Raw genomic sequence first — 23,199 nt, 5'->3', positions numbered from 1 at the left:
TCTGTAAACCCAGGTGTCTTTTTGAATAGTGATGATCCAGCTTTTTATATACTTTGTAGGAATGTCAAAGTACCTTTTTTTTGTTTGTTTGTTTCTAATGAGTAGTTTAATTCTGCCTAAATAATGAATTCTGAGTAAATAGTATGTTTTTCATAACAAGGTTGTCTAAACTCTTCTCAAAGCATCATTTGAATTTTTAGTAGCCCATGTATTACATGATTAAAGGGGAACTGATTTCATCCTCTTGGATCTTTGAAATCAAAAGCATAGATTGTTATGCTGAGTTCTTTGCTCTGACTCTTCAGATTCATTCTGGATTGTTCTTCATCAGTGGTTTTTCTTTTCTTCCAGTTAACAAAGGAACAAAGAGTTAAAGGTTTGCATTAGGTGCTTTAAAAATGTTATAGGATCAGAATAATTCTTAGGAGATTTTTCTTCTTCTGTTCAACACCTGTCAGACTAACTCATTGGGTGGTAGATATCTGAGTAGTCGTATGTGTGTATATTTAATACCATGCATTATTCCTGTGACACAACAGAAGTATTTTTGAATGGAAGAATGGTCCTTTTGCAGTTGTTATTCTACACTTGAGTTCATCTAATTGCTCCTAGAAGCCGGTAGGGAAAATGTGGTTGTGAGTTTCCAATGGAAAAGTGGAAAGGCAGGCAAAGTGTAAGATCCCAAGTACGCTGTTTGGCACTTTTACAATTTTGCTGTCTTGAATTCATTTCTGAAAACATTTCTAGGTATCTCCAAAATAAAGAGACTGAAAAGTTAGACTGGCTGCGTTGAAGCTCACTCTAATGTTTTGCTCTGGGGCTGCTGTAGCTGGTGCCAGCAGTGTCAGAGTTGCTCTCAGAGCAGGCTGGTGTCCCGTTCCTGGAAGCTGTGCTGTCTTCTGTGCCTTCCTGTGACACGGCCAGGAGCACCACCTGGCCTGTAAATAGCATAAATTCTGCTTTATTAACAAAGAAACATAAACACAGAATTGTCTGCGATTTCTTGCGGCAAAACTCGAATTCTGAGTTCCTCTCCAATTTGAATTATTTTCTACAACTGCCAGAAGTGAAGAAAACTCCAGGCTTGAATTTTTCACCCTATTGCATTCTGAATGGGGCAAAAGGGAAAATCAAGTCCTTCCTCCGTCTCCTTTTCTGGTAAGAAACTTTGAAAGGAATCACAAATGTTTCTTCAGCAAAATGCTGTGAAGAATGCAGCAAGTAAAAAATGTAATGCTTACCTTGTATTTGCTTGTCACTGTCTATGAAACCTGAGGTTGAGGGCATTTCCTAAAATTGACAGAAAACAAAAGGATAGGGGGAAATTCGAGTTACAGTGGCTGTATCTGAAGTTTTGGTGTGTCTCTTCAAATGCAGATCTATGCTTCAGTGCTTTAATGACTGAATAGAAGAATATTAAGATTTATCTTCTTCTAAACTGTAGTTGCAACATCAAAAGACAGTAAACTGTAATCAAAATTTTGGAGAAGGATGTTTGTAAGCCCAGTGGTGGGCAAAGGCAGTAAAAGACATTGCCTTGTGATGCTTGTGCCTAGGAATTTCCTAAGGAAGACCTTTCCTTTTCAGCTCACATGTTCCCACTTGAGACCTTGTAACTGTCATGGGATAGAAGTGATTTCTCAGTAGATAAAGGTTATGACTTTCTCTGGTTGTTTATAACCATTTTTGTAACTCTTTTTAGCCTGGAGAGAGTGAGTGACTGTGGAGGGTGGGAGACCCAGGGAGGGAAGGAGGGCAAAAGAAGCAGAGCTGAAGTGCCAAACAATAATCATTTTTCAGGTTGGAGGCAAAAAGCTTCAGAGTCTCTTAACTCTTTAGCCCTTATTCTGTTTTGTATTTTGTTCCCTTGGCCAAGTTGCTGTAATACACCCATGTATAAGCATTCCAGGTCTGCAGGGGGTTGTAGCTGTGCAAGTCTCTCTTTTGGAGGAGAAAGTGGAGCAGTGATGCTGGTGACCAATGGAAAGGGATGGCATGTTTCAGTAGCTAAAATACTGATGGAAGACTAAACCTCTGCTCATGAAATACAGCAGCAACTTTGCAGTAGTTGCTCTCCCTTTAGGAGTAGGGTGCTGGCTTTAGGGCAGTTTTTTGGATTCTGTCTGACTGAAGGTAGTATGTCATGTCTGTTAATGAAATTCTCTCCTCATCAATAATGAGCATTTCCACAGAGAGCCAGATTTTTTCTTGTTTCCAGTTGTTTGGTTGTGGACTAAAATTCTTGGGACTGTCAAGGAACCATCCCTTTCCTCACATGCATGAGGTGCCTGCAGCATGAAAACCCAGGGTGCTGATGGTCTCCAACCCTGCACTGCCTGCAGGACAGCCTGGGCATGCTTCCTTGGCAATTTGATGGTTTCACAGTGATCAGCTGTTAGAAGAAACATTTTTCCCACATGCATGACTGAGATTTGTTTAAAGAGAGTGGCCTGTGTTTGCCATAGGAGAAGATTTCACTGGGATGTAGGTGAGTGGGCAGGCAGTTCACTTTTATTTCTAGCTAAATAGCTGTATTTGTTGTCTTAGAAACCTGCATTAATGTCAGTGCTAAAGGGAGTGCTGCCTAACTAGCTGAAATATCTGGGTGCTGGTACAGACACTCAGTTTGTTGGACAACCCAACCCTGAACAACCCAAAGTGTGATTTTTAAAGGTTTGGTTTTTTGGGTTTTTTTAAAGAAATACATCCTTCTTTAGACTGGTTGTCTCATATGTGCATGTCAGATTGGACACCCAGCTGAGAGATGGCAGTGTCAAACAAGTTGTTTTTTTTAAATCTTGGCTGCAAGATAGGTGAAAGTGTTGGTTGTCAACTTCTACAAGTGAGTGGGTTTGTGGTGTGGAAGGTAAGTGAGAATTATGGCTTTCACTGTAAAGCTGCCAAGTGCTCACTCAGAAAGATGCTGTCCATGTTTCTAACCAGAAGAGAAACTGAATTTGGAAAATACCAGCCTGTGATAGTAAGTATGGGCAGGAAATAACTCTGCTTCTCTGCAAACTGCAGTTGTGATAACTACTCCTTCCTTCTGCCTTGACAGCAAGTTGCTAACTACAGCCTGGGCAAAGATAAGGTACTGGGGGAGGTGCATACATAGAATTATCAGTAATAACCACAGTCTTGGTAGTTTTGCAAGGCTGGAATACTTTTAAAATACAATTTGCTGCTTTTACCCGATCTCCCACAGTAGTCTCTCAGATAGGGCTTTGGCAGTGGTATTTATTAAGTGTGAAAGTAGGGACCTTGGATGTCATAAATTTACAGAAGTAGCAGTGTCTGATCAGAGGGCTTGCTTTGGCAGAGAACAAAAATAGCAGTATTTTAGCAGTGAAAACACACTTTTGTACTGTTACAGACAGGTTTCTGCACTCCAGCAGTGTCAGCATGCTTTGTATGTTGCCCAGTGACCTTTCCAGGTTGGATCCTGGTCTTGGAAATTTTGGAACTTTTGCTGGGTAATCCTGGAGGCAGCAGCAGGAAACATGTAAGAATTTGTCCCTCTTTCAGTGGATTTAAAGTGTCTGCATCCAGTGGGGTTGCCTCTGTTGAAGGAGAATGTTTACACCTGCACTAAATCCCCAGTTAGGCCAGCTCTGAAGCACAGCAGCTTTTCTGCAGTAATTTATTGTAAAAGCCACAACAAGGTGATTCCTCTGGTGCTTCCCTGAGGAGTAAATGCTCTTAGGCTCATCTCTGCTTACTTTACTTTAGAGTCATAATCTACGTATCTGAGAGCATTTTTGACAAAGAGTAGCTTAAAGCATGTTTCTCCTTAAGTACAAATGAAATATTTGGAAGGTATTTATTTATTAAACTGATCTATCTCTGTGACAGGATGACAATATTGCTTTATCCTGACAAATGGAATAGTCAGGCAGGGCTGCTAAGTGACTCAAACCAAAGGAACTTGTGACGGGGCAGACAACCCTCTTCTGATGGCTTTTTGACTTGAATTTTTGTGCCTTCTGTACAACCTGGATCATTTATGAGTGCTTCTTTTTTGAATTCAGTGTCTAAATACGTGAAAGATCTTCAAAATGGGCAGGTGCTGTGGTGAGAGCAATCTGACTCTGCTCTCACTGTTATATCTCTTTCTGATTAGATTCTCTTTCTCTGATGACTGAAGTGTGCAGAAGTGTTGTGCCTCACACCCTTTTGTTGCTGAGAAAGTAAATAAACTTTTGGGCCCTAAAATAAGGAGAAGGATTGTGTCTGTGGCATCTGTCTTGCTCCTGTTGCTGCTGTTATCATGATGCTTTCCTTTTTTAGCCAAAGTTCTGCCAGTAAAATTGATTCTTTCTGTGTCACCTGCCTTCCAACTATTGCTTGCCACTGAACTTTTGGAAGTTCACTGGAGTCCTGTTTTTATAAATCAAGCTGAAGGGATAAAGTGGTGTCCCTGTACACAGTCATGGGAAGGAGCCTGAACTTTGGATTTCTGATGATCTGGTTAGCTGGCAACTATCTCTAGAGAGGGAACATCCATTCTGATTTCAAGCACCTTATAACATCAAAGGTATTTTTAATATATGTGAAGCACTTCTTATATTGTCCTTGCAGAACACTTGGCTAAACTCAAACCAAAAATGAAGTATAGTGTGAATTGCTTACAGCTCTCATTTCATCACCATGCTGGGGTTGCAAAGATCTTCATTAGTGTTTCATTAACCCCTAAACATCTAAGGATGGTTGTTTTACAGATGATCACTGTGGCAGTGTTGGATGTAATGAGTTTTAGAATGTTTCATGGTGAGGAGTATCTCCTAGCAGACTAAAGGAATAAAAGCATAGGAAGCAACCCTGTCTAGATGAAATTTTTGTTCTTCTAAGCTCTGAGTGGTACATGCTGAAAAAATGATTATCCACTGAATGGGAGGTCTTTTCTTCCTTTCCTTTGAAGCAAAATAATAACCTGACACTTCCCTTTATCCAATGATTTTGGAAAGCATAAAAAAAAAATTCGCATTTTCCTGTGTGGATATGGAGTCAGTTCCCTGAAAAGAATGTTCAGTGTAAAATAATAGGTAAGAAGAAAGACATTTATTACATAGCAGTTGGCATAAATTTGGCTTCTAATGAGGATAAAATACATGTAAATGAATAATTACAGTAATTATTGTAGTTAGGATTTGTTCATGACAAAGGTCTCATAATTATATAACCAGCTTTGGGTTTATTAAGATTTACAGTCTGAACTCTTAATTCCATTTTATTCCTTTAGAAGCCAGATTTTCTAGGGAGGAGCATTTTCAGGAATGACTTGCTACACACTCTCAACTAGATGTTTCCAATTTTCTTCTTGGCAAAGCTGGAAGGTTTCCAGTGAGATGCTGTAAATGACCAACATTACTGGAATGTGGGGATCTAATAGTTGAAGGCATTTCTGAGTGGACATACTGGATCTGACAGTTTCTGGCTTTAAATTGTAATAGATTTTCTCCCTCTCAAGATTTAAGAAGTTCTAGTTACAAATAAAAATGTTGCTGTCTCCTTTGCAAGCTAATGCAATTTAATAGTAGGTTTTTAAAGGCTATGTCTTCTTGTGTGCTGTTGCACATCCTCTCTGCCTCTACTAGAACAGAATAAAAGCTGCAGTTTTGCTGTGGTTTGGCTCTTTTTGGCTTCAAGATGAGTCCTTTAGCCACTGCAGGCACAACAGTCTCAGCATCCTTAGGCTGGTTTTAATTACTGCAAAATCTGCCAGCATCCCTGAAGCATGGAGAGGAGTTTTACATCTCTTTAGCTGCAGGTGGGACTGGAATTGACAGTGATCCAACGTGGCTCTAAGGGTTTCCAGGGTTTTTCCCCTGCATTGTGCTGCAGTGCTGAATAAGTTCAGTGCTGCAGCACTTTTGTCCCCAGGTTTTCTCTTTTGACTAAGGTAGAATGAGTTTGTCCTGATTTTACCCAGCAAGGGTAAAATCACACACAAAGTCCTGGTATCCTACCCAGTTCTGTTGTTCTCCTGCAGGTATAACCACCCACAAATGTATATGCTATATATACATATGCTAAATATGTATGCTATAACCACCCCTAAATACTTAGGTGAGCATAGTAATTCCTGTGTTTATAGCCTAAAACACACCTGATGGTGTCAGCAGCTCATGGACAGTTTCTCAGAGTTCTGCATGTACTGCAAGAATCTAGAAGTGATTAATAAACCCTTTTTTATAATGCTGGGTTTGGATAACTTGATTTTGCACTATAAATTTAGGAGTGCCTTGCCTGGAGTTATTTCCTTGTCTGTGGAGCAAACCAAACAATGTATTTCTGAACAGCAGGGCACTTTCAGAGATGGTTCTTACAGAACATACATTCTTTTTTAGTTTTTCCTTCGTCTTTCTTAGAACTTCAAAGGAACTCGGGCAATCCTCTTCCCTTCTTTCCTCCCCTCTCCCCATCTAATTAAGGCTGGGAATTCAGGTGCTCTAACCCCATGAGATTTAATAAGTGTCTTTGAGCCTATTAGTTCATCACGATGAATGTGTGCCATTTTCTGCTCTTTGCTAAATATAGAGGCAGGACTGGGTCGTGCTGTCCTCGGCTGTCACGGGTACCACAGGAACTTTCTTAACCAAGTTGAGCTCTGTCTTAGCTGTTGGGATTTTTACCTTCACCATTCCAGCTGAGGGAGCTGCTCCTGAACTTCGTGGCTTGAATGCTTAGGAATCAGCTTTGAATTTCCAGCTGCAGATGTGTCAGTGGGTAGTTTAGAGCCATTTGTCCATGTGTCAGCGAGGTTTATCCTTAAACCTCAATAGTTCTTTTTCTCTTCTTGATGTTCCTTTGTGAATGTACAGAGCAGTGATAATCCTGCTCTTTTTCAGACTGGTTTTGTGAGTCTGAACACCCTGGAATCCACTCTTGCATGAAATGGCCTTGGATGTAACTGTTTGCTATACACAGTCCCGTTCATCTGTGCCCTGAGGAGACATTCCCATGATGAACATGCCCGGAATCCCATATCTGATCTCTCCAGCACTTGATTCCATTTGTCCACTGTAAAAAAATGGATAGTCCTTAACTACTCAAGTGTTTAGTGCAGATTTTATTCAGATTACACTTTATGTTCCATGCTGCCTTAAGTAATTGAAACTACTTCACTACAGTCATGCAAATAAAGTAATTGCAGACTGGCCTGGAATTAACCTGCACTGGGAAAAAACTACTCAGCCTTTTTCTGTTCTTCTTCAGCCTTTCAGTTCTTTTTTTTTTTTAATCAGCTATTTACATATTTTCAAATACTGTCCTGCTTGGTGTTGATTAACGTATTCTGTGCATGGTCCATCAGTGGATTTTTTTGTGGTTTCAATATTACTTTTTAATTTAGTTTGGAGACACTTCATATTTTTCTTACAGTCACACATCTGTCTCCCAAAATTTGAAAGTCTAATCTCCTGCCCACCTCAGTAATTAAAGATTGGAAGAAAGATTTGTCTGGCGAATACTGCACATGGAGTGAAGTAGGAAAATGTGCTGAGGATGTCCTGTAAAGGGTAGATGTTCTGGAGGAGGGCTTGGCAGTTGCACACACAGCTCCACCTGTCTTGTTGTCTTGTACATAATAACCATCCATCATCCTCACTATCCATTTTAGGTTTTTGTTGTTAGTCAGCAATATAATTATTTGTATTTTTTTCAGGGTTTTGCTCCTCACATGTTTAAAACAGCTTGATTGTAGCAGGCAGTTTTCTCTCAGCAGGGCTTTGGGGAGGGGATGCAATCAGTCCATGGAGTGGTAATCAGCTCCCCTATCACCAGGCACAGTGCTGCTTTCTCTTCTTACCTTTAACAATACAGAGGGTGCAGCACCCTTTGCTGTTTTATTACAGCTAAGTGCTTTGAAGAGTTCCACAAAATGAGATGTCACCTCTGCTGTGCCTCCTTCTCTTGGGGAGAGGCCCAACTGCAGTGCTATTGCTGATTCTGATGTCATTAGTCTCCTTGAAAGAGACTTTGTGGTGTCTTCCTCTTCCCATTTTTGCCCTTTTCCTCCCACTTTTTATTGTGTAATTGAGATTCAAGGCTTGTGAACTCCTCGTTTCCTTGAGATGGATTTTCTTTGTCAGAGAGAAGGTGAATTGCAGTCATCCCTGCACAGGTACATTCTTGTTCCTGTGTATTGGTTTAAGGAAGGCATCAACTGGTAGTTCCTGAAGGACTGGCTCTAATCCCCAAGACCCCACAAAAAACCTGTTGGCACCTTGTGGCTCCAGGTCATTAACTGGAGCGTGTCCTGTCACCACGTGTCTTTGAAAGTGCTGGAGTGTGGCTTTGCAGTGTTCTCCCACAGAGCAGTGGCCCTGCAGCTCCTCATGGCACAGGCAGAGGCAGGGTCTGCTCCCTGCTGTGGGGCAGGGGGACAATGGCTGCTGGCATGTGTGTGACAATGGCCCGAGGCGGGCTGTGGCCTCAGGCCAAGTGACAGCTGCTTCCTGCACCGCAGGAGAACGTAGAGCTGCAGCTCTGGTGTTGTGATTAGCACAAGCAAAAGTGACAGCCCATCCACAACCCTCACTCTCCCTTCTTTTGTGCCTGTCTAGGGTGTTTCAAAGATGACCGGATCGTGTTCTGGACCTGGATGTTCTCCACGTACTTCATGGAGAAGTGGGCGCCGCGGCAGGATGACATGCTCTTCTACGTGCGCCGCAAGCTGGCCTACGGCAGCGGGGACAGCACGGAGGGCAAAAAGGTCAGTTCTGAGGTGTTTCAGCCTGAGGAGATTGAGGGAACCTCGGATTTGGTGTTGTGGAGTACCTGAAGAATTCACATCTGCAGAATTGTGAGCCAAGGATAAGGAATTTCCAGCTCTGCTCACCACAAGATGTTATACAAAATTGATCCCATGGTTAAGGTTGTGAACTCCACGTGACCCTGCCTTGGCAGGGGAGCTGGATTGGATGATCTCCAGAGGTTTCTTCCAACCCTAATGATTCTGTGATTCTGTAACATCAGCAGCAGTGTAAATGAGGTGCACTATCCTAGGCTTGAGAAAATCAGAAAGCTTGCCTGCCTTTTTGGAAAGCTGAGTTTTGGTTTGCTTTTCAGTGATGATGCTTTGTAAACTCAGAGCATAAATCTGTAGGAAAGGAGAAAAAAAGAAGGAAGATGGTCATACTGGTATTTCTAGAAGAAAACTGGCTGAGATTGCCAGAGCATCAGGAATGAACACCTCTTGGGTGTACTCAGTAGCAGAATACAAGCAGCCTCCTGGGCTGGTGTGCAGCAATGACAAACAGCAGAGAAACTACTGTATTCTCACAGTCTACATTTAAGACAATATGCCCCTCATAAAGAACTATAGTTCTTTTCAAACATAGTCACATATCCTGACTAATGTGCTGCTGCACATTTCCCCATTAAAGATCTGAGAAACTTCTTAGCATTCCATGGCAGCCTTTATCTTAGCTGGGGGAAATAGAAGCAAGAGGTACAATGGTTTTATTGGGAATTAAGATTGGTGGCTGCAGGAAGATAAATGGAGGAGGGAAAGATGGGGATTAATTTCCTGACACATGTAAATAATTTACACTGTTGTTAAATCAAGTATTTGTGTATGGTGTATGAGAAAGTGTTTGTAACCAGCTGTATGAGAGTTCTCTGGGTTCAAATGTGGTGGTGTAAAGAACCACAGTTGTCAGCTCTCCCTTGAGAAAAAGATTCCAGAAGGTTTTCCCACACTTTTGCTGAAGATACAGAAAATGGAAAATACAGAAAATTATCTTCTCCCTTCTCCCTGGCCCTCTGACTTCCATCATGACAACCACTAAGGAGAAGATGGCAAAATATGGTTCTTTCTCTATCAGATGAGTGGTTTAGTCTTCAGCTAGTGTATTTGGAGCTTTAAGACTTGTGGGGGAAACTTCCATCCTGATTGTTGTTTAAGTGACTATGAAAGCATCCCTGTTTCACATCAAATGATATTATGGCTTTGTTCAGCCTGGTAAAAGCATGAGTTGTTTAACCTTTTGTCCTTCTCAACAGGCAAAGTGAATCTCAGACAGAGATTGCTTGAATCCATTCACAGACCCCTGATCAATCTGTTTAACTGATTCATTAGCTTAGAGTGTTTGAGCCTCTTGTGGATAGGAAGCAGTGCCATAAACTCTTGTATTTGCTCTCAGAGCGTTATTTAAGCTTTCTAAAAGCACCATAAATAATTTTTATTTGTGAGGAGGTTGCATAAGTGGTGGTTACTACAAAATCAGCGTTAGTTAATCATGTGTGGTAACAGCTGGGATGAGGAGGGGGCCTTAAAGCAAACACAGCATTTTGTAGCTCTCCCATGGTTGGCTGTATTTTGCAAGGCTTCTGAGAACTGAGCCTTTCCTGTGGCTTTGGAGTACTTCAATTGCTCTGTGAAACTTCATTGTTGGTGATTTGTACTTGTTCAGCTGTCCTCCTGTTTGATTTCCCTTGTCTGCTTTGTAGTTCCATTTCTTCTTTTATCTGATTTTTGAGCCTGTCCAGTGCAGTGAGACACTACTCCTACACTTTGCATTATGACCTCATGGGTTTTTAATATACTTCATAGTTTTGGACATTCTTTCTTGAAAACTGATGCCAAAATGCCAAAGTCATACTGTTAAAGGGGAGGGAGATGGAGGCTGGTGTCTGTGGAAGCTGGATAGAAGTGCAAGCCTCCCTGCCACCCACCAAACTGTGCTCTCATTTAGATTTCCAGGGGTAGACTGAGAAGGCAAATGAGGAGGAGAGCATTGAACATGACTTTGTAGTCTGGGTGCACTGTGAAGCAGGTTCATTGGAGTTCTTCCACAAACACTACTATGTATGTGCTCTGTGCTTAGCTGGCTGCTGCAGGTTTGGCTGAACAGTGCTGGCAGAGGTGACTCGATGTCCTGTGTCAGCTCAGAACATTAGTTTGTGTTCATGAAAATAAGATCTGTTCAGCTTTGAGGATGGCAATCATCGTATTGATGACAACGGCAGAAGGGGCTGGGTGGGGAGGGGCTGTTTGTGTGAATGCTGACAATGGTGGTGTTTGTTTGTGTCCTTTCCATGCCCTGGAGTGATGGGATGTGTCAGTGGGAAACAAGAGTCAATGGATCTGGTGATTCCCAGGCTTTGGTGCCTGTCCTGTGTGATTAAAAGTAGTTCCTGCTTGTGGGTTAGGGGCTTTCTGTGCTTACTGGAGCTGAAGAGTGTTGGCAATAACATTTGATTTTAAATTGAAGTGTAGCAGAGGATGAGCAGAAAAAAGCTGATAGGATTGAGATTAGAGGTTCTGCTCAGTTTTAAGACTGAATGAGAAGGGCTTTGGGTGCAGCTTAGTCACGACAGCTTGAAGTAATAAATTGTACCATTTGGTGTGTCCAGTAGATGCTGGTGGTAAACGTCTTTACCATCATAAATTTTATTTTAAAAGGCCTTTTAAATTATCTGCTTTGCACTCTGCCTGGTGTAAGTGACTTTCCATTTGCTTCTCTTTTTCTTCCCACCAGTTTCTAAACTGAGCATAGATGGGTGAAACAGCAATTAAGCTCCTAATATGTGAATGCCAGGGCAGAACTGCCATATTGACTTCTGGGCTATACCCACTGCACAGACTCTTGGATCCCAGAGAAGTACATTTAATTCTGTCTTTCCTTGGGTGTCACAATAACGCTCTTGCAGCTTTTCTTGCCAAGTTTCGAAGATACATCTTCTATTGGTGTCTTTAAGCAAAACCACAGACCCCCTGTATCAGGTTCTGTGCATACCAAGGCACTGTGGAGTGTAGCTTTTCCCGAGGTTAAGGAATTTGGCAGAGTTTTGTAAAGTGAAATCCCTTTGACTTGTCACTCTTTATTAGGTCAAGACTCAAAAACCACTTTGCTGCTGCCTCTCATGCCAGCTGATGTGACCTACTGGAAAATGCAAGCCCTGATCCTCACTTCCAAAGGGTCTTGGACATTGCAGGTTTGAAAAGTTAACATGGTTGGATTTAGGATTATGATTTTAAAATGTTGTTAGGTCAAGATTGAGTATCTCTGCTCTTTCTGTAGAGAGCAGCTTTACTTTCTCCTGGGAAGCCAGAAGATGCAAGTATATAGTGTTACACAGCTGGGAAACAAAGACAAACTTCAGTGACAGACCAGCAGGTTGTATTCTGCCTTTCATCGTGCTTTGTCACCTGAAAAGGTGCAATATCTATAGGACAAAGCAATAAAAAAGATAAATGTGAGATACCCTGGGCATATGTTCTGAGCTTGCCTGGATATTGGAGTAGTTCCTATTTTCTTCAGCGTCCTATGAATGTGGAGGAGTAGAGTTGCTGAAAAAGCATAAGCTACTGATGTTGAGACTGCAGCATCAGAGAGAGAACTGAACAGAGCCGTGGTTTACATGTTCGTGTGCATCTGGACCTGTGACTCCACAAATACTGCTTGTGGTGTGACCAGTCAGTTTCCAAACCTGAATTACTTCAGGCACATGACACACACAGAAAATCACAAGATTTTCCTGACTGAATCCGGAATTCACTGTCACTGTCTGGAAGATTCAACAACCTCAACTCAGCATCTAATAATAATAATAATTCGAGTTTTAAGAATCTTTCATTGCTGACTCTGTTCCAGTGTTGGGTTTTTTTTTCAGCAAGCAAATAGGATGTCTCCAGAAGAGCCCTATGCTATACTTCATGGCAGTCCCATGCCACCACCCAAATGCTGAAGAGAAACAAATGGCCAAAAATTGCATCTTCTTTTGCTGGATAAATTTTCTCCTTGTTCATGGGTAATATGTGGGAAGAAACAATGATTGCAACACATCCAAGCTGATACAGAATTGGCTGTTGTGCCTCAGCTCTTCCATTGTGCTGAACTTGTAAGGTGTTGCTGTGAGCGGGAATATTGGCTCCTGCAGGGTTCAGCACTGATGCTTTCATTTTGGAACATAAAAAAGGAACCCTGACATTATCAGATTGATGCTCTGATTTTTTTTGTAAGGAGCTCAATATCTTTGGTGTAAAGACCTTTCTTTTGCAGTTCTCCTTCACAGAAATCCCTGTGCTTTGTCATGTTAGTTCGATTGTCTAAATATGTGAGCATAAAGGAGCTGCTACTGACAGCCTCTATTCATGATGTACTTATAAAATCATCCAGGTTGGAAGAGACCTTTAAGGTCATCAAGGCCATCTCCATTTCTTCTGTGTGCTGTAGCAGACTGCTTGGAAAAAAAAGCCAGGGGAAGAAAATTCTGTGATGAGTGTGACAGAAACATCTTTTCCACACAGAATGATCCTGTCTGTGACCTGCACTGTGCTTGTGACACACGTGGCAGACTAACGCCAGTCAGGGTGGCAATGCTCTCATCTTCTGCCCTATTTCCAGAGTAAATTCCTGTCTGAGACAAAGCAAGTGTACAGCTGAAATACTTTGACAGTATCACAGTCACGAAATTCCAGACTCGGGAAGGGGTGTGGGCTGCAGGGGCATTTTTAATGAATTGCTTTATATTGCTTCCAGTCTCTGAAGAACTCTTCTTAAGCAGTCACACAGGGTGACAAGGAAGCCAGAATCAGATGTGATTTTAATATGAATGGCACTGAAATGTGGCAGCCAAGAAGATGCTCTGTTCTCTGCTGCAGAGAGCAGCTTCACTGGGAAGGGAAGAAGCCCAGACCCAGTTTTCTTATCTGATGAATTGTGCTGAATAATTCAGTATCAGAAATGCATCATATCTGTCTGAGTCACTGGGGAGTGGAGGGACAGAAGAGCACTGCTAGGCTGGGCTTGCATCCTGGAAAAGCTAAAAGTTTCTGCTTGGAGCTCCCCAAAAGCCTCATGAAGCCACTGGTTCATCAGAGCACTCAGTGGGTTTGATCTGTGGGTTACAGGCTGGTCAACTTGCTTATTAGAGGTATGGGAGGGTCTGGGTTCAGTTGAAATTAATATGCAATTGAATTGGAGCTCTGGAATATCGTCACCACATTTGTAGTAACATTGGTAATTAGCACTTAAATGTCTGATGTCTGCACCAGGGTTTTCCCTTACTCTGTCTTCTGGTCACTAACCCAGATTATGCATTTCAGTATTCAACAGAGATGGTTTGAAACACACTGATTTATTACCTGATTTATTACCTGATTTATTATTATTTATTATTCTGTAATGCTCTGTATCCCATGGCTGTCTGCTGTCTGTGGATGTAGCATATCTTCCTGAACCCTGCTGACTGGATATGCACAAGCACAAGTACCTGTGTGTTGCTTCAGGTACTTGTGTATCTCTAGGAGCTTCAGAAAGGCTGGAAAATAACAGTACAGGGGAATAAGGAAACTGCAAACAACTTGTAACACCTGAAAACACAGGTTATTCTGTGATCTGGGACCACATTTGATAATGCTTAAATGGTCACAGAGGTATCTCTTAGTTTCATTTTGGGAAGGTGATTTAACAGATCCATGGAGCATTTGAGGCGTGAAAGTCAGTGGGATTTACATAGTACAAGTGTGAGGCAGCAGCAAAGATAACTTTGTCAGGATCCCAAAGCCAAGTCATTCTTGACAGTCCAGTATCTAACATGTATTCACCGTATTTTCCTGTGCCATGTTGGCACTGTCAATAAACAGTTGGATTCTTTTCATTTTCATCCCCTAGTGTTAATTTCTCATTGGCAGAAAGGGATTGTTGGAACCCCTTTTTTGTTAGAGGAAACACTTGTTCTCCTAAACTTTTCTCTAAACTGAGACACTAACACAAGGAAAAGTTCCCCAAGTTTGTGATCATTTGGGTGTACAAAGGGGTTGTGGGCACAGAATTCCAGTAATTGACACAGAAGCAAGTTTTTCAAACTGGGCGGTTTGTCTGCAGCTGAACTTCTCTTCTTACACAGTTTGCAGTTGCTTTATTGCAGTGGGTTTTGTTTCAGCTTTACAGCTATGGTGGGTGTCGAGTTGCCATAGCTACTGGGCATTATGCTACCTTTATGTGGGCTCCAGAGTGTGTTCTGGGAGGATCAGGTGCAACTTCTGAATAATTGATAGTATCCAGAAAAAGGGAATAGGAATTTTGTCTTGGAGTATTCTTTACACTCTCCTCTACTGTTACCACCTGTGAAAATTTCAGCAGCCATAATCCTAAGAAAGCTTCTCCATATAACAGCTGAAAGAATCTTTCATTTTAGGACATTGTTGCATTGTTGAATATGTTTGTTGTCCCCTTTTAAATATTATCTTGGATATAAATATTCTAGTGGAGGCTTGTAACATCAGCTTCCCTGTGTGACAGGACTGGGAGTGCACCCTTCCCACAGGGCTTCTCCAGAAAACAGCAGGCTCCTTTGGTTTCCTTCCCGTTTAGCAGAGACAGGGCTGTCACTGGCGAGCAGATGTATGAGCAGATGGGTGTTCGTGGCCAACTGGCCAGCCCAGCTTGTGTCCTGTTGAGTATCTGTTCTCCAGGCACTGAACGTGGCTCTGCTCATCTGGGGCTTCCCAGCTTTTTAAAACACAGGGAGCACAAGTCCTGGGATATTAAACCTAAAACCCCCATTTGTGGTGGTTTTTTGGTCTGAGAAAATGCCCTTTTCCAGTGCCAAAGGGTCCAGGCTCCTGAGACAGTATTTTTTCTCCTGAATTGCATCATGCTGTTGATGTGTATAGAGAGGGAAGCCAGGAGTGACTGGTGTGTCTATGTCTGGTGGTGGGGGTTTTGCCAAAAAAAAAAGCTTGGTGCTGCAGGGAAAGTCTGGACGTGTTTTGGTGACTTTTGGTAAGTCACTGTCTGTGTAACCAAGCTTGCCAAAGCTGAAGGAAGTGCTACAGCTAGAGAGTGACATTGCAAAGTTTGCATTGTTTGGCACACAGACCTGCATTGCTGCTGGTTTCAGACACTCTTATGTGCAGTAGTTCCTTTTTTTAATGAATTACCTGCACCTTCTCCTCAAGAGCCAGAAGAGCAGGAATCACTGCACACAAACCCAAACTGAATCTACCTTCTGCTAATCTCAAACTAGGCATCTGCTTTAAAAACACCATGAAACATTCAACCTAGGAAGAGTGCTCTGCATTAAATCAGGGTCACACGGCTTACTAATTTTTTTCAATTTTTTAAATTGCAGAAATTGATATAACCCATCCTTTCCCCATTACTAGTGTATTAAATTAGCTTAAAACATTTATGAGGCTGATTTGAACCTTAGGGTCTCCACATCTCTAGCCAAAATAATATTTTGAAACTTATAAGGGTGTGCATATGTATTTTATTCTTTTAGTTCACTTTGTTAGGAGCAAGCCTACTTGGATTTGAAGTGTTTGGGAACTATGGTAAAAGTAAAGAAACTGAAGGCCCTTTATTATTTACATTCCAATGGAGGTACACTGCTATCTGAGGTTATCAGACCCTTTTTTAGGACTCTTCTAAGCATTCCAGGAATTTCTTATAGCTTGAAGCACCTCCAAAGCACATTCTATCAGTGATAGTCTTGGTGATGCTGCAGAAATCCATGAGTTTTGAGAATCCATTGGAGATACTACATTATAAGGGTACTGCAGAGCTGAGGTTTGGGGTGAGAATTGCTGTCCTTGTGTACATTGGGGAAAAATAGATGTATTCAAGATGGTCTTCATACATATATATATATATATATAAATAGATAAATTGGCATGACAAGATCCAGAGGCTGGCAAAAGCAAAGCAGCCGAATTAAATGAAGTTGCACACTTAGAGCCAAGAGGATTATTAATCATTGGAATGAGTTCTGAAAGCAAGGTATTTTCCCAGGTACTGTCTAGTCAAAGGTTGTTTAACTGGGGTTTATGAGGAAGTAATGTGGTAAAATATCTGTAGCATGTGGCTGAAGCCCTTCTCCTTTGCAGCTGTGGCTCAGGAACCCTGTGAAAACCTGATACAAAGGTGGCATCATAGATTTCAGCTCCTGAAGGGTCGCTCAATCAAGGGTTACTTGATTGAGCAAGTATCTAGCTTGGCTTTTGGATTTCACTGGACATAAATAATTAGTATTTACATAGTTGTTTCTATTAATAACTTCTCATGCTTGCAGGAGGGTACATCTGATCTAGAGCCAGGTAAACAAGCACAAAGTAGCCAAGTGAGTCAGTAGCAGAGCTGGAAAAGACCCAGTGTCTCCTGGATGCCTGGCTGGGACAGATTTGTTTTCCTGGGAGGACTCAGCTGTCTGAAATCCAGCACGTGCTCCAGTCTGTGGAGAGCTGTGATTCACAGAGATCCGCTCTGCCCTGACCCACAGGTTGTACACCAAGGAATCCTACCCTGAATTAGTGCACAGGGGAAAAATGGTTAAAGAAAGCCTTATTTCCTGTCAATATCTGTGACAGACTTGCCAGGCATTCCATGAAAGGGTTGTTGAGCACTGGCATTGTAATTGCTGGGGAGAAGTTGTTCATGTGTGAGTGAATTCCACCAGCAGAAAGAATTAGTGGCTGACTTCTGCAGAGGGAGGTTTAAACATCAGTGTTATGAGATGATTAACTACTACTTGGCTTAAAATAAAGGCTCCATGGATACAGAGGCAGGAGAGACTGAAGCAGTGTCTGCTCTGCACTTGGTTTTGCTTTCCCTGGTGTTACTTAGAGCTGGAGTTTTACCCTGCCATTACTCAGTCCTGCCTTCACCTTGTTTTCTCACTGCTTCTTTCCTTCAGAGGCAGGATGGCTTTGTTCCACAGGATATTTCTGATATTTTGTTCATGTCATGTTTCTGTGCTTTTAGGCACAGAAGTGCAAATATTACCTTTGTTTGGAGATTAATCTAAATTAGATTGTTTCCCTCATCTGCTCACATCTTTTGTTTTTTGCAGTAACTGTTGTTAGTTTGTGTAATTATATTGTCAATAAAAAATCAGGGATGGGAACCTTGAAAGGAAAAAAGAACAAACCAAAAGAATTATGTCTATACACCTTTAAAAATATTTCTAAGTTTAAAAATTAATGGTTAAGAGTTCATTAATTTTATCTTATTAAATTTAATTTAATAAATTATTTTATTAATTTCTGGTTTTATTAATTTCATTTTTGCTGAAACATACCTGTTACAAGAAATAAATGAAGCTCACTGAGATTCTTCTGCACAGAGAGATTCTCCTGCCTTTCTTCCCTGTTTGCCTGTACATCCCATGTTTCCACAGTTCATTTCCACACAAAGCCTTGCATCATCAGCAAAATCTGACCCTGACAGAAAATGGGGAAGATTTGTGATATGCAGCTTCTGATACCACTTTTATGTTTGGAAATAGGTGCCTCTAAGTAAGAATTTTCAAAGAGATGTGGTATTTTCTTAGCAGGTTGAAGTTGAAGTTTACCGGAGAGATTCTAAGAAGCTTCCTGGCCTGGGAGACCCTGACATTGACTGGGAAGAGAGTGTCTACCTGAACCTCATCCTGCAGAAGGTAACAGTGATGTTTATCTGATTTTCTATTTATTTTTCTGTTTATGCAGTTTTGCTTCTCAGAATCTAAATGAACATAAGCTGTTTATTATTTTTCAATAGAGTCCTAATAGCTTTCTAAAAAAACTTCAACTGTATGCAGTGAGCTAGGCTGAGTTTTATGCTCTGGAACAAAGTTTTGCAAAAGGAAGGCTTCATCCAGTTTAATGTTTTTTGAGAATGAATTAGACTTAGAAAAGAAGCATTTCCATTTGAGTTTATAGTGCTGCTAAGAGAGAAGAGTGTAAATGCAGTATCATAAATTGTGCTGAGGGATTACTGCTCTTGACAACAGAACTTTAATAAAAAGGTGGTAGGAACATGAAGCCAGAATGAATTACTTCTTTAATTGACTCATAGGTTGTTTGGTTGTTGTGTGTGTTACGTTTGTGCTTAGGAAAGCTGAATATTACTGTAATCATTTGAGATCCCTTAAAAGTTTTGCTCATTATGATCTCAGAATGGGAAACTGTTGGCTCAGGCATACATCCTGGAAAATAAATTGTTTTCATTCTCTCTCCTTCCTCCCAGAAGTCTCTTTGCAGAACTTCTCTGCAGAGAGCGGGTTTTGCCTTTATGTGATGCTCAATAAAACCAGGATACATTTGCCATAGTCAGAATTCAGAGATGTTATTACAGCTGGGTGTTGCTGTCCAGAGCTATTGAACTTGCTCCTTATAAGTTTTTTCAGGTTGTTTGGAACACTGTGCTAGTGTTTTCTCACCTCTCTAACATGTCACTGGTGTTCATTAGTGTCTCTTTTTTCCTGTTCAAAGAGAGGAAATATTTTCCATTTCTATCCTAAAATGTGCTTAAGGGGGTGTGTGTGGGTGTGGGTGTGTGTGCTGCTTATTCCCCCAGCTGAAATTAAGCTCGTGTTAAAGAATATTGGCAAAACTTTCCTTACCCATTCGGTGTCACCTCAACAAGAAGCTGTACAAGAGATTTCAATGTCACTGAGTTAATGAACAAACACAAGCTTAAAAATTGTAAACAGTTCAGTATAGTAAAGAGAGTAAAGAAAATGGCAACACCAAAATATCTTACTTTTTATACAGACAGCTGAAAAAAAATGAGACAGAATGTGTTCTGCTTCATGCAGATGAATGTTTTATTTTCCCAACTCTAAATGTTAATTTCTCTGTCTGGTGCTCTGTTCCAGCTGGATTATGTGGTGACCTGTGCTGTGTGCACACGCTCTGATGGAGGAGATATTCATATTCACAAAAAGAAATCTCAGGTGAGCTTCCACTTTTAGTGCTTTGGATCAGAGGTTGGTATCCAGTATTACCAAATCCTAAAAACTGCTTCAAAACTGGGGCAGTGGTTCTCAGGCTGTGGACTGACAGATTCGTCCTTGTGAAGCATCTCAAGTCTTTGTATTGTGACATTTCTTGCCAGTTACCTAGATGTGAGATCTAAATGTCCTTTATAGCCCCTCTCAAAGAATTGCAAAGACCCCTGCATGCTTCAGGGTGTATATCTTTGCCTGCTGGATTTAGGGGAGAGAGGGAAGGTGCCAGGGGGAGGAGGGAATATGATGCCCAGATGTTCCCCAGTCTGAGATTAAACCTGAAATTCTATGAGATCTAGATTATGAAGAGCCTTCAGGGTAAGTTTCTAATGTGGAGTTGCTAAATGGCAGACAATTTACTGATGATCAATTTATATTTTTACTATTTTACACGATTCTTAGTCTCTTAAACTGCTCATTCCTTTCATGTCCACACCATAGGCTTTTATATTTTGTGTGCAGTTAATCCAGGGTTTAGTATAGTGGAAGATACTTAATAATATGCATAAAGGGGATAGGAACAAAAAACCTGAGGCTTCCCCACTCAGTTTCGATTTGCAATGTAGATCTTGCAACAACTTCTCCTAGTTAGCAGAAATTCTTCTTTTAGAAGGCTCCTCTTGCATTTAAATGGCTGTCACTCCCAGGCCTTTCCATTCCCTTAGTTAATGCAGCTGCTTGCAGTGACTTTACTTAAATAAACCAGTGCTCTTTAGTTTTTAATTATGTTTAACCACTTTAAAAGAACTTTTACTTTGCCTACAAACAGAACTAACAATGCTGATCATTAGCTCTGTGATTTACATTGATTAAGAACAATTTTTTCTTTAGGTGCTGTTGAGATGCCACACTGCAGTGCTGATTTAAGCCTGTTATTTCTTACTGCTTTTTTCTCTTTTGGCTAGTCCAAATTTCACCCCAAGATGACTTCTGCAAATGTTTTTGAGAAAAATCTGTAAGCATTATTTGCAGATTTGAAAACTATGAAGGAGAAGATGAGGGATATACCCTTACTGCATGTTAGCAATATTTAGAATGAAGAGGAAGTTTTTTGTTCCTCCTTTCTAGAGGATCCTGCTGTGGGACTGCTTGTAAATTGTTGTCTTCCCTTTTCCGCATTAAACTTACCAGTAATACCAGTAACATTTCAGCATCATGGCATTGATCTATTGTCTTCCCTTTTCCACATTAAACTTACCAGTAATACCAGTAACATTTCAGCATCATTGCATTGGTCTATAGAGAGAGCAAAGGCAATTCCACATGCTGTGAAAGCATGTTTGCAGTTGGGCATTTCATTGTCACATCCTCTACTGAGGCTGTTGGTTTTAAATGAAGAAAATCCAGCTGGTTTGGATCTACATTGCTGCTCTGATGGTTCTTGCTTTAGAAAATGTCTTCTCCTGCCCATGTGCAGCCAGATGTTGATGGTCTAAGATTTGCTGTCCTATTCAAAACCTATGACAAATCTACTCTGCTCACACAAGTGAGTGCCTAAGGCGTGTGAAGCCAGTATGAAAAAGATTTATTTTGCAAACTGCTGGCTTGACAATAAGATCTCCACAAACTGTATTTCCTCGGGTGTGCCCGACTAGAGATGAATTTGGGAGGGTGTTTTGTTGTTCATTGGCTGGCATGAGAGCAAGGATGCCTGGAAGAGATCCTTGTTTCAGGCATTGGTGCAAGTAGCATTTTTGAGGCGTCTGATTGCTTTCTAATGATGTTTCTGTCTTGAAGCAACATTTCTTTTTAATTCTATTCAATGTGCATAAAGGCTGCATAAGTACAAATAAGGAAAAGCAACCCTCTCATGAATATCTAATATCCTATCCTTAATTAGATTCTGTGTTGAATGGTTTGTAGCAAGAATGTCATGAGCTTGACAGCCTGGTCAGATCCATAGCTTTCAGCGTGTACACAGTGGCTAAGATTTAACAAGTTTCTTTAATTCAAGGCTTTGTTTGTAAACAAATGTGGAAGCAAAGAAAGCTGCTTAGTATGAATTCCTCATCCCTCCTGACCTACTCATTCATCTTTTTGGAATGATAAAATCTAAAGCCTTTAGCTATTTAAACAAAGTCCAAAGGAGTTCAGGAACTGCTTGGGAGGGAGAAATGTGCAAGAGGAAGCACAGTGATAGGGAAAGAAACAGAAGCACAAGATGCGGATGAGAAACCAAGTGCTTGTCCTCCTGGGAGCCATTGTCTTGGTTTTGTCACTGAAGCTGTGGGAAAAGCAAAAACTTCAAAAACTTTTCTAGTGTGAGAGAATCAAAACATTACTTTATTCTGGCCAGGATGTGCAACAGAAATCATTTCACTCACATATTGCCTGGGTTGTGCAGAGAAAATCATTCCATCACACATTTTTTACTGGATTTTTCACATACTTATACAGTCAAAACCCATAGAAATTCATTGGTTCAGTGTTCATTGGTCACAGATTACACAGTTCTTAGTATTTGGTTTCCTATTGGTTATCAATCTCTTCACCTTAGATGTTAATTAGGTTCTCATTCTTTGTTCTCTTATCTCTCCTCTCCCAGACCAGGTTTCTCCTGCCAGGGGTGATGATTGGAGTTGATGTTTGTTAATGGTTGTTATATTTTATGTATCTTCTGGGTTGCTCCCAGTCTGTTGAGATGTTAAGCTCATCAGGCCTGGATTGATGAAACAGTCCCTTGAAAAGAAGCTTCAATTCCCTTTCTCCCGGGACAAAGGCGAACAAAACCACTGACTAAAGCTATATAAAAAAAATTTAAACTTGGTATAATTTCCAACAGTTCGAGACAGTTTAAAGAGATGGGCACTGTGAAATGAGTAACCTCCCCCTGAGTTCCAACCAATCCCTTTCCCCAATAAGGAATGAAATGCGAGCAGATTTAAGTGAAAAAATGACATTTTATTATCAAACAGACACCAACAGTCGGGGAGAAAAAGTAAATAATTGCTGGATACCCAAGTGTTATAACTCAGAACTCCGTGGGACAAGGAGAGACCCAAAATGGCAGAAACACCTGTTCCCAAAATGGCGCCTGCAGGAGGCGGCCATGCTGCCGGGGGACAAGGGAAGATGACACACTGATCCCTTCCCAGCTGGCACCTCCCTGTGAGGTGAGGGGTGACCCTGTGTCCCCAGGAACAAAGTGACAAGATGGTGGCAACCCCTCCAGGAGGGCAGGAGGAGTTCTAGAGGAAGATGGAACCTCCCCGGCCTGTGTGGGGTCTGCCCTTCATGGGCTCTGCTGCTGCTGCCGGGGCTGTGGGGAAGGAGCGGCCTGAGGGCACCGCCACAGCCTGGCCCGGCCCCAGGAACTCGCCCGCTTTTTTTCTGCCTGTGGGCAGAGTTGCAAAGTTCACTTTGAAACAGTTTCTAGTTGCAAATGTAGTTTCTCCAAGTAGCTACAGTTGCAAACTCAAAGCTGCCACAAAAGAGAGAGACTGTCCTTAGTTTTCTCTCCTGGAACGGCTTGGACTG

At 41.4% G+C, this 23,199-nt stretch overlaps 1 protein-coding gene across 2 annotated transcripts in view; it reads left to right on the top strand.

Moving 5' to 3' along the window:
* The window catches only part of KIAA0930 (KIAA0930 ortholog), a 45,286-nt gene that overhangs the window by 7,992 nt on the left and 14,095 nt on the right, over nt 1-23,199 (top strand). Inside the window, exons 2-4 of one of the 2 annotated variants that reach the window (XM_063395284.1) lie at nt 8,565-8,713; nt 18,286-18,390; nt 19,591-19,668. In XM_063395284.1, coding sequence (XP_063251354.1) covers nt 8,565-8,713; nt 18,286-18,390; nt 19,591-19,668 — 332 coding nt within the window. Of the gene's footprint in view, nt 1-8,564; nt 8,714-18,282; nt 18,391-19,590; nt 19,669-23,199 lie in introns of both variants that reach the window. The other variant, XM_063395283.1, reaches the window with a different exon arrangement.

The sequence above is a fragment of the Prinia subflava genome, chromosome 4 (assembly GCF_021018805.1).
Source record: "Prinia subflava isolate CZ2003 ecotype Zambia chromosome 4, Cam_Psub_1.2, whole genome shotgun sequence".
NCBI classification, from domain to species: domain Eukaryota; kingdom Metazoa; phylum Chordata; class Aves; order Passeriformes; family Cisticolidae; genus Prinia; species Prinia subflava.
Note: the sequence above shows the minus strand (reverse complement) of the source record. Positions and strands in the feature narration are given on the sequence as shown.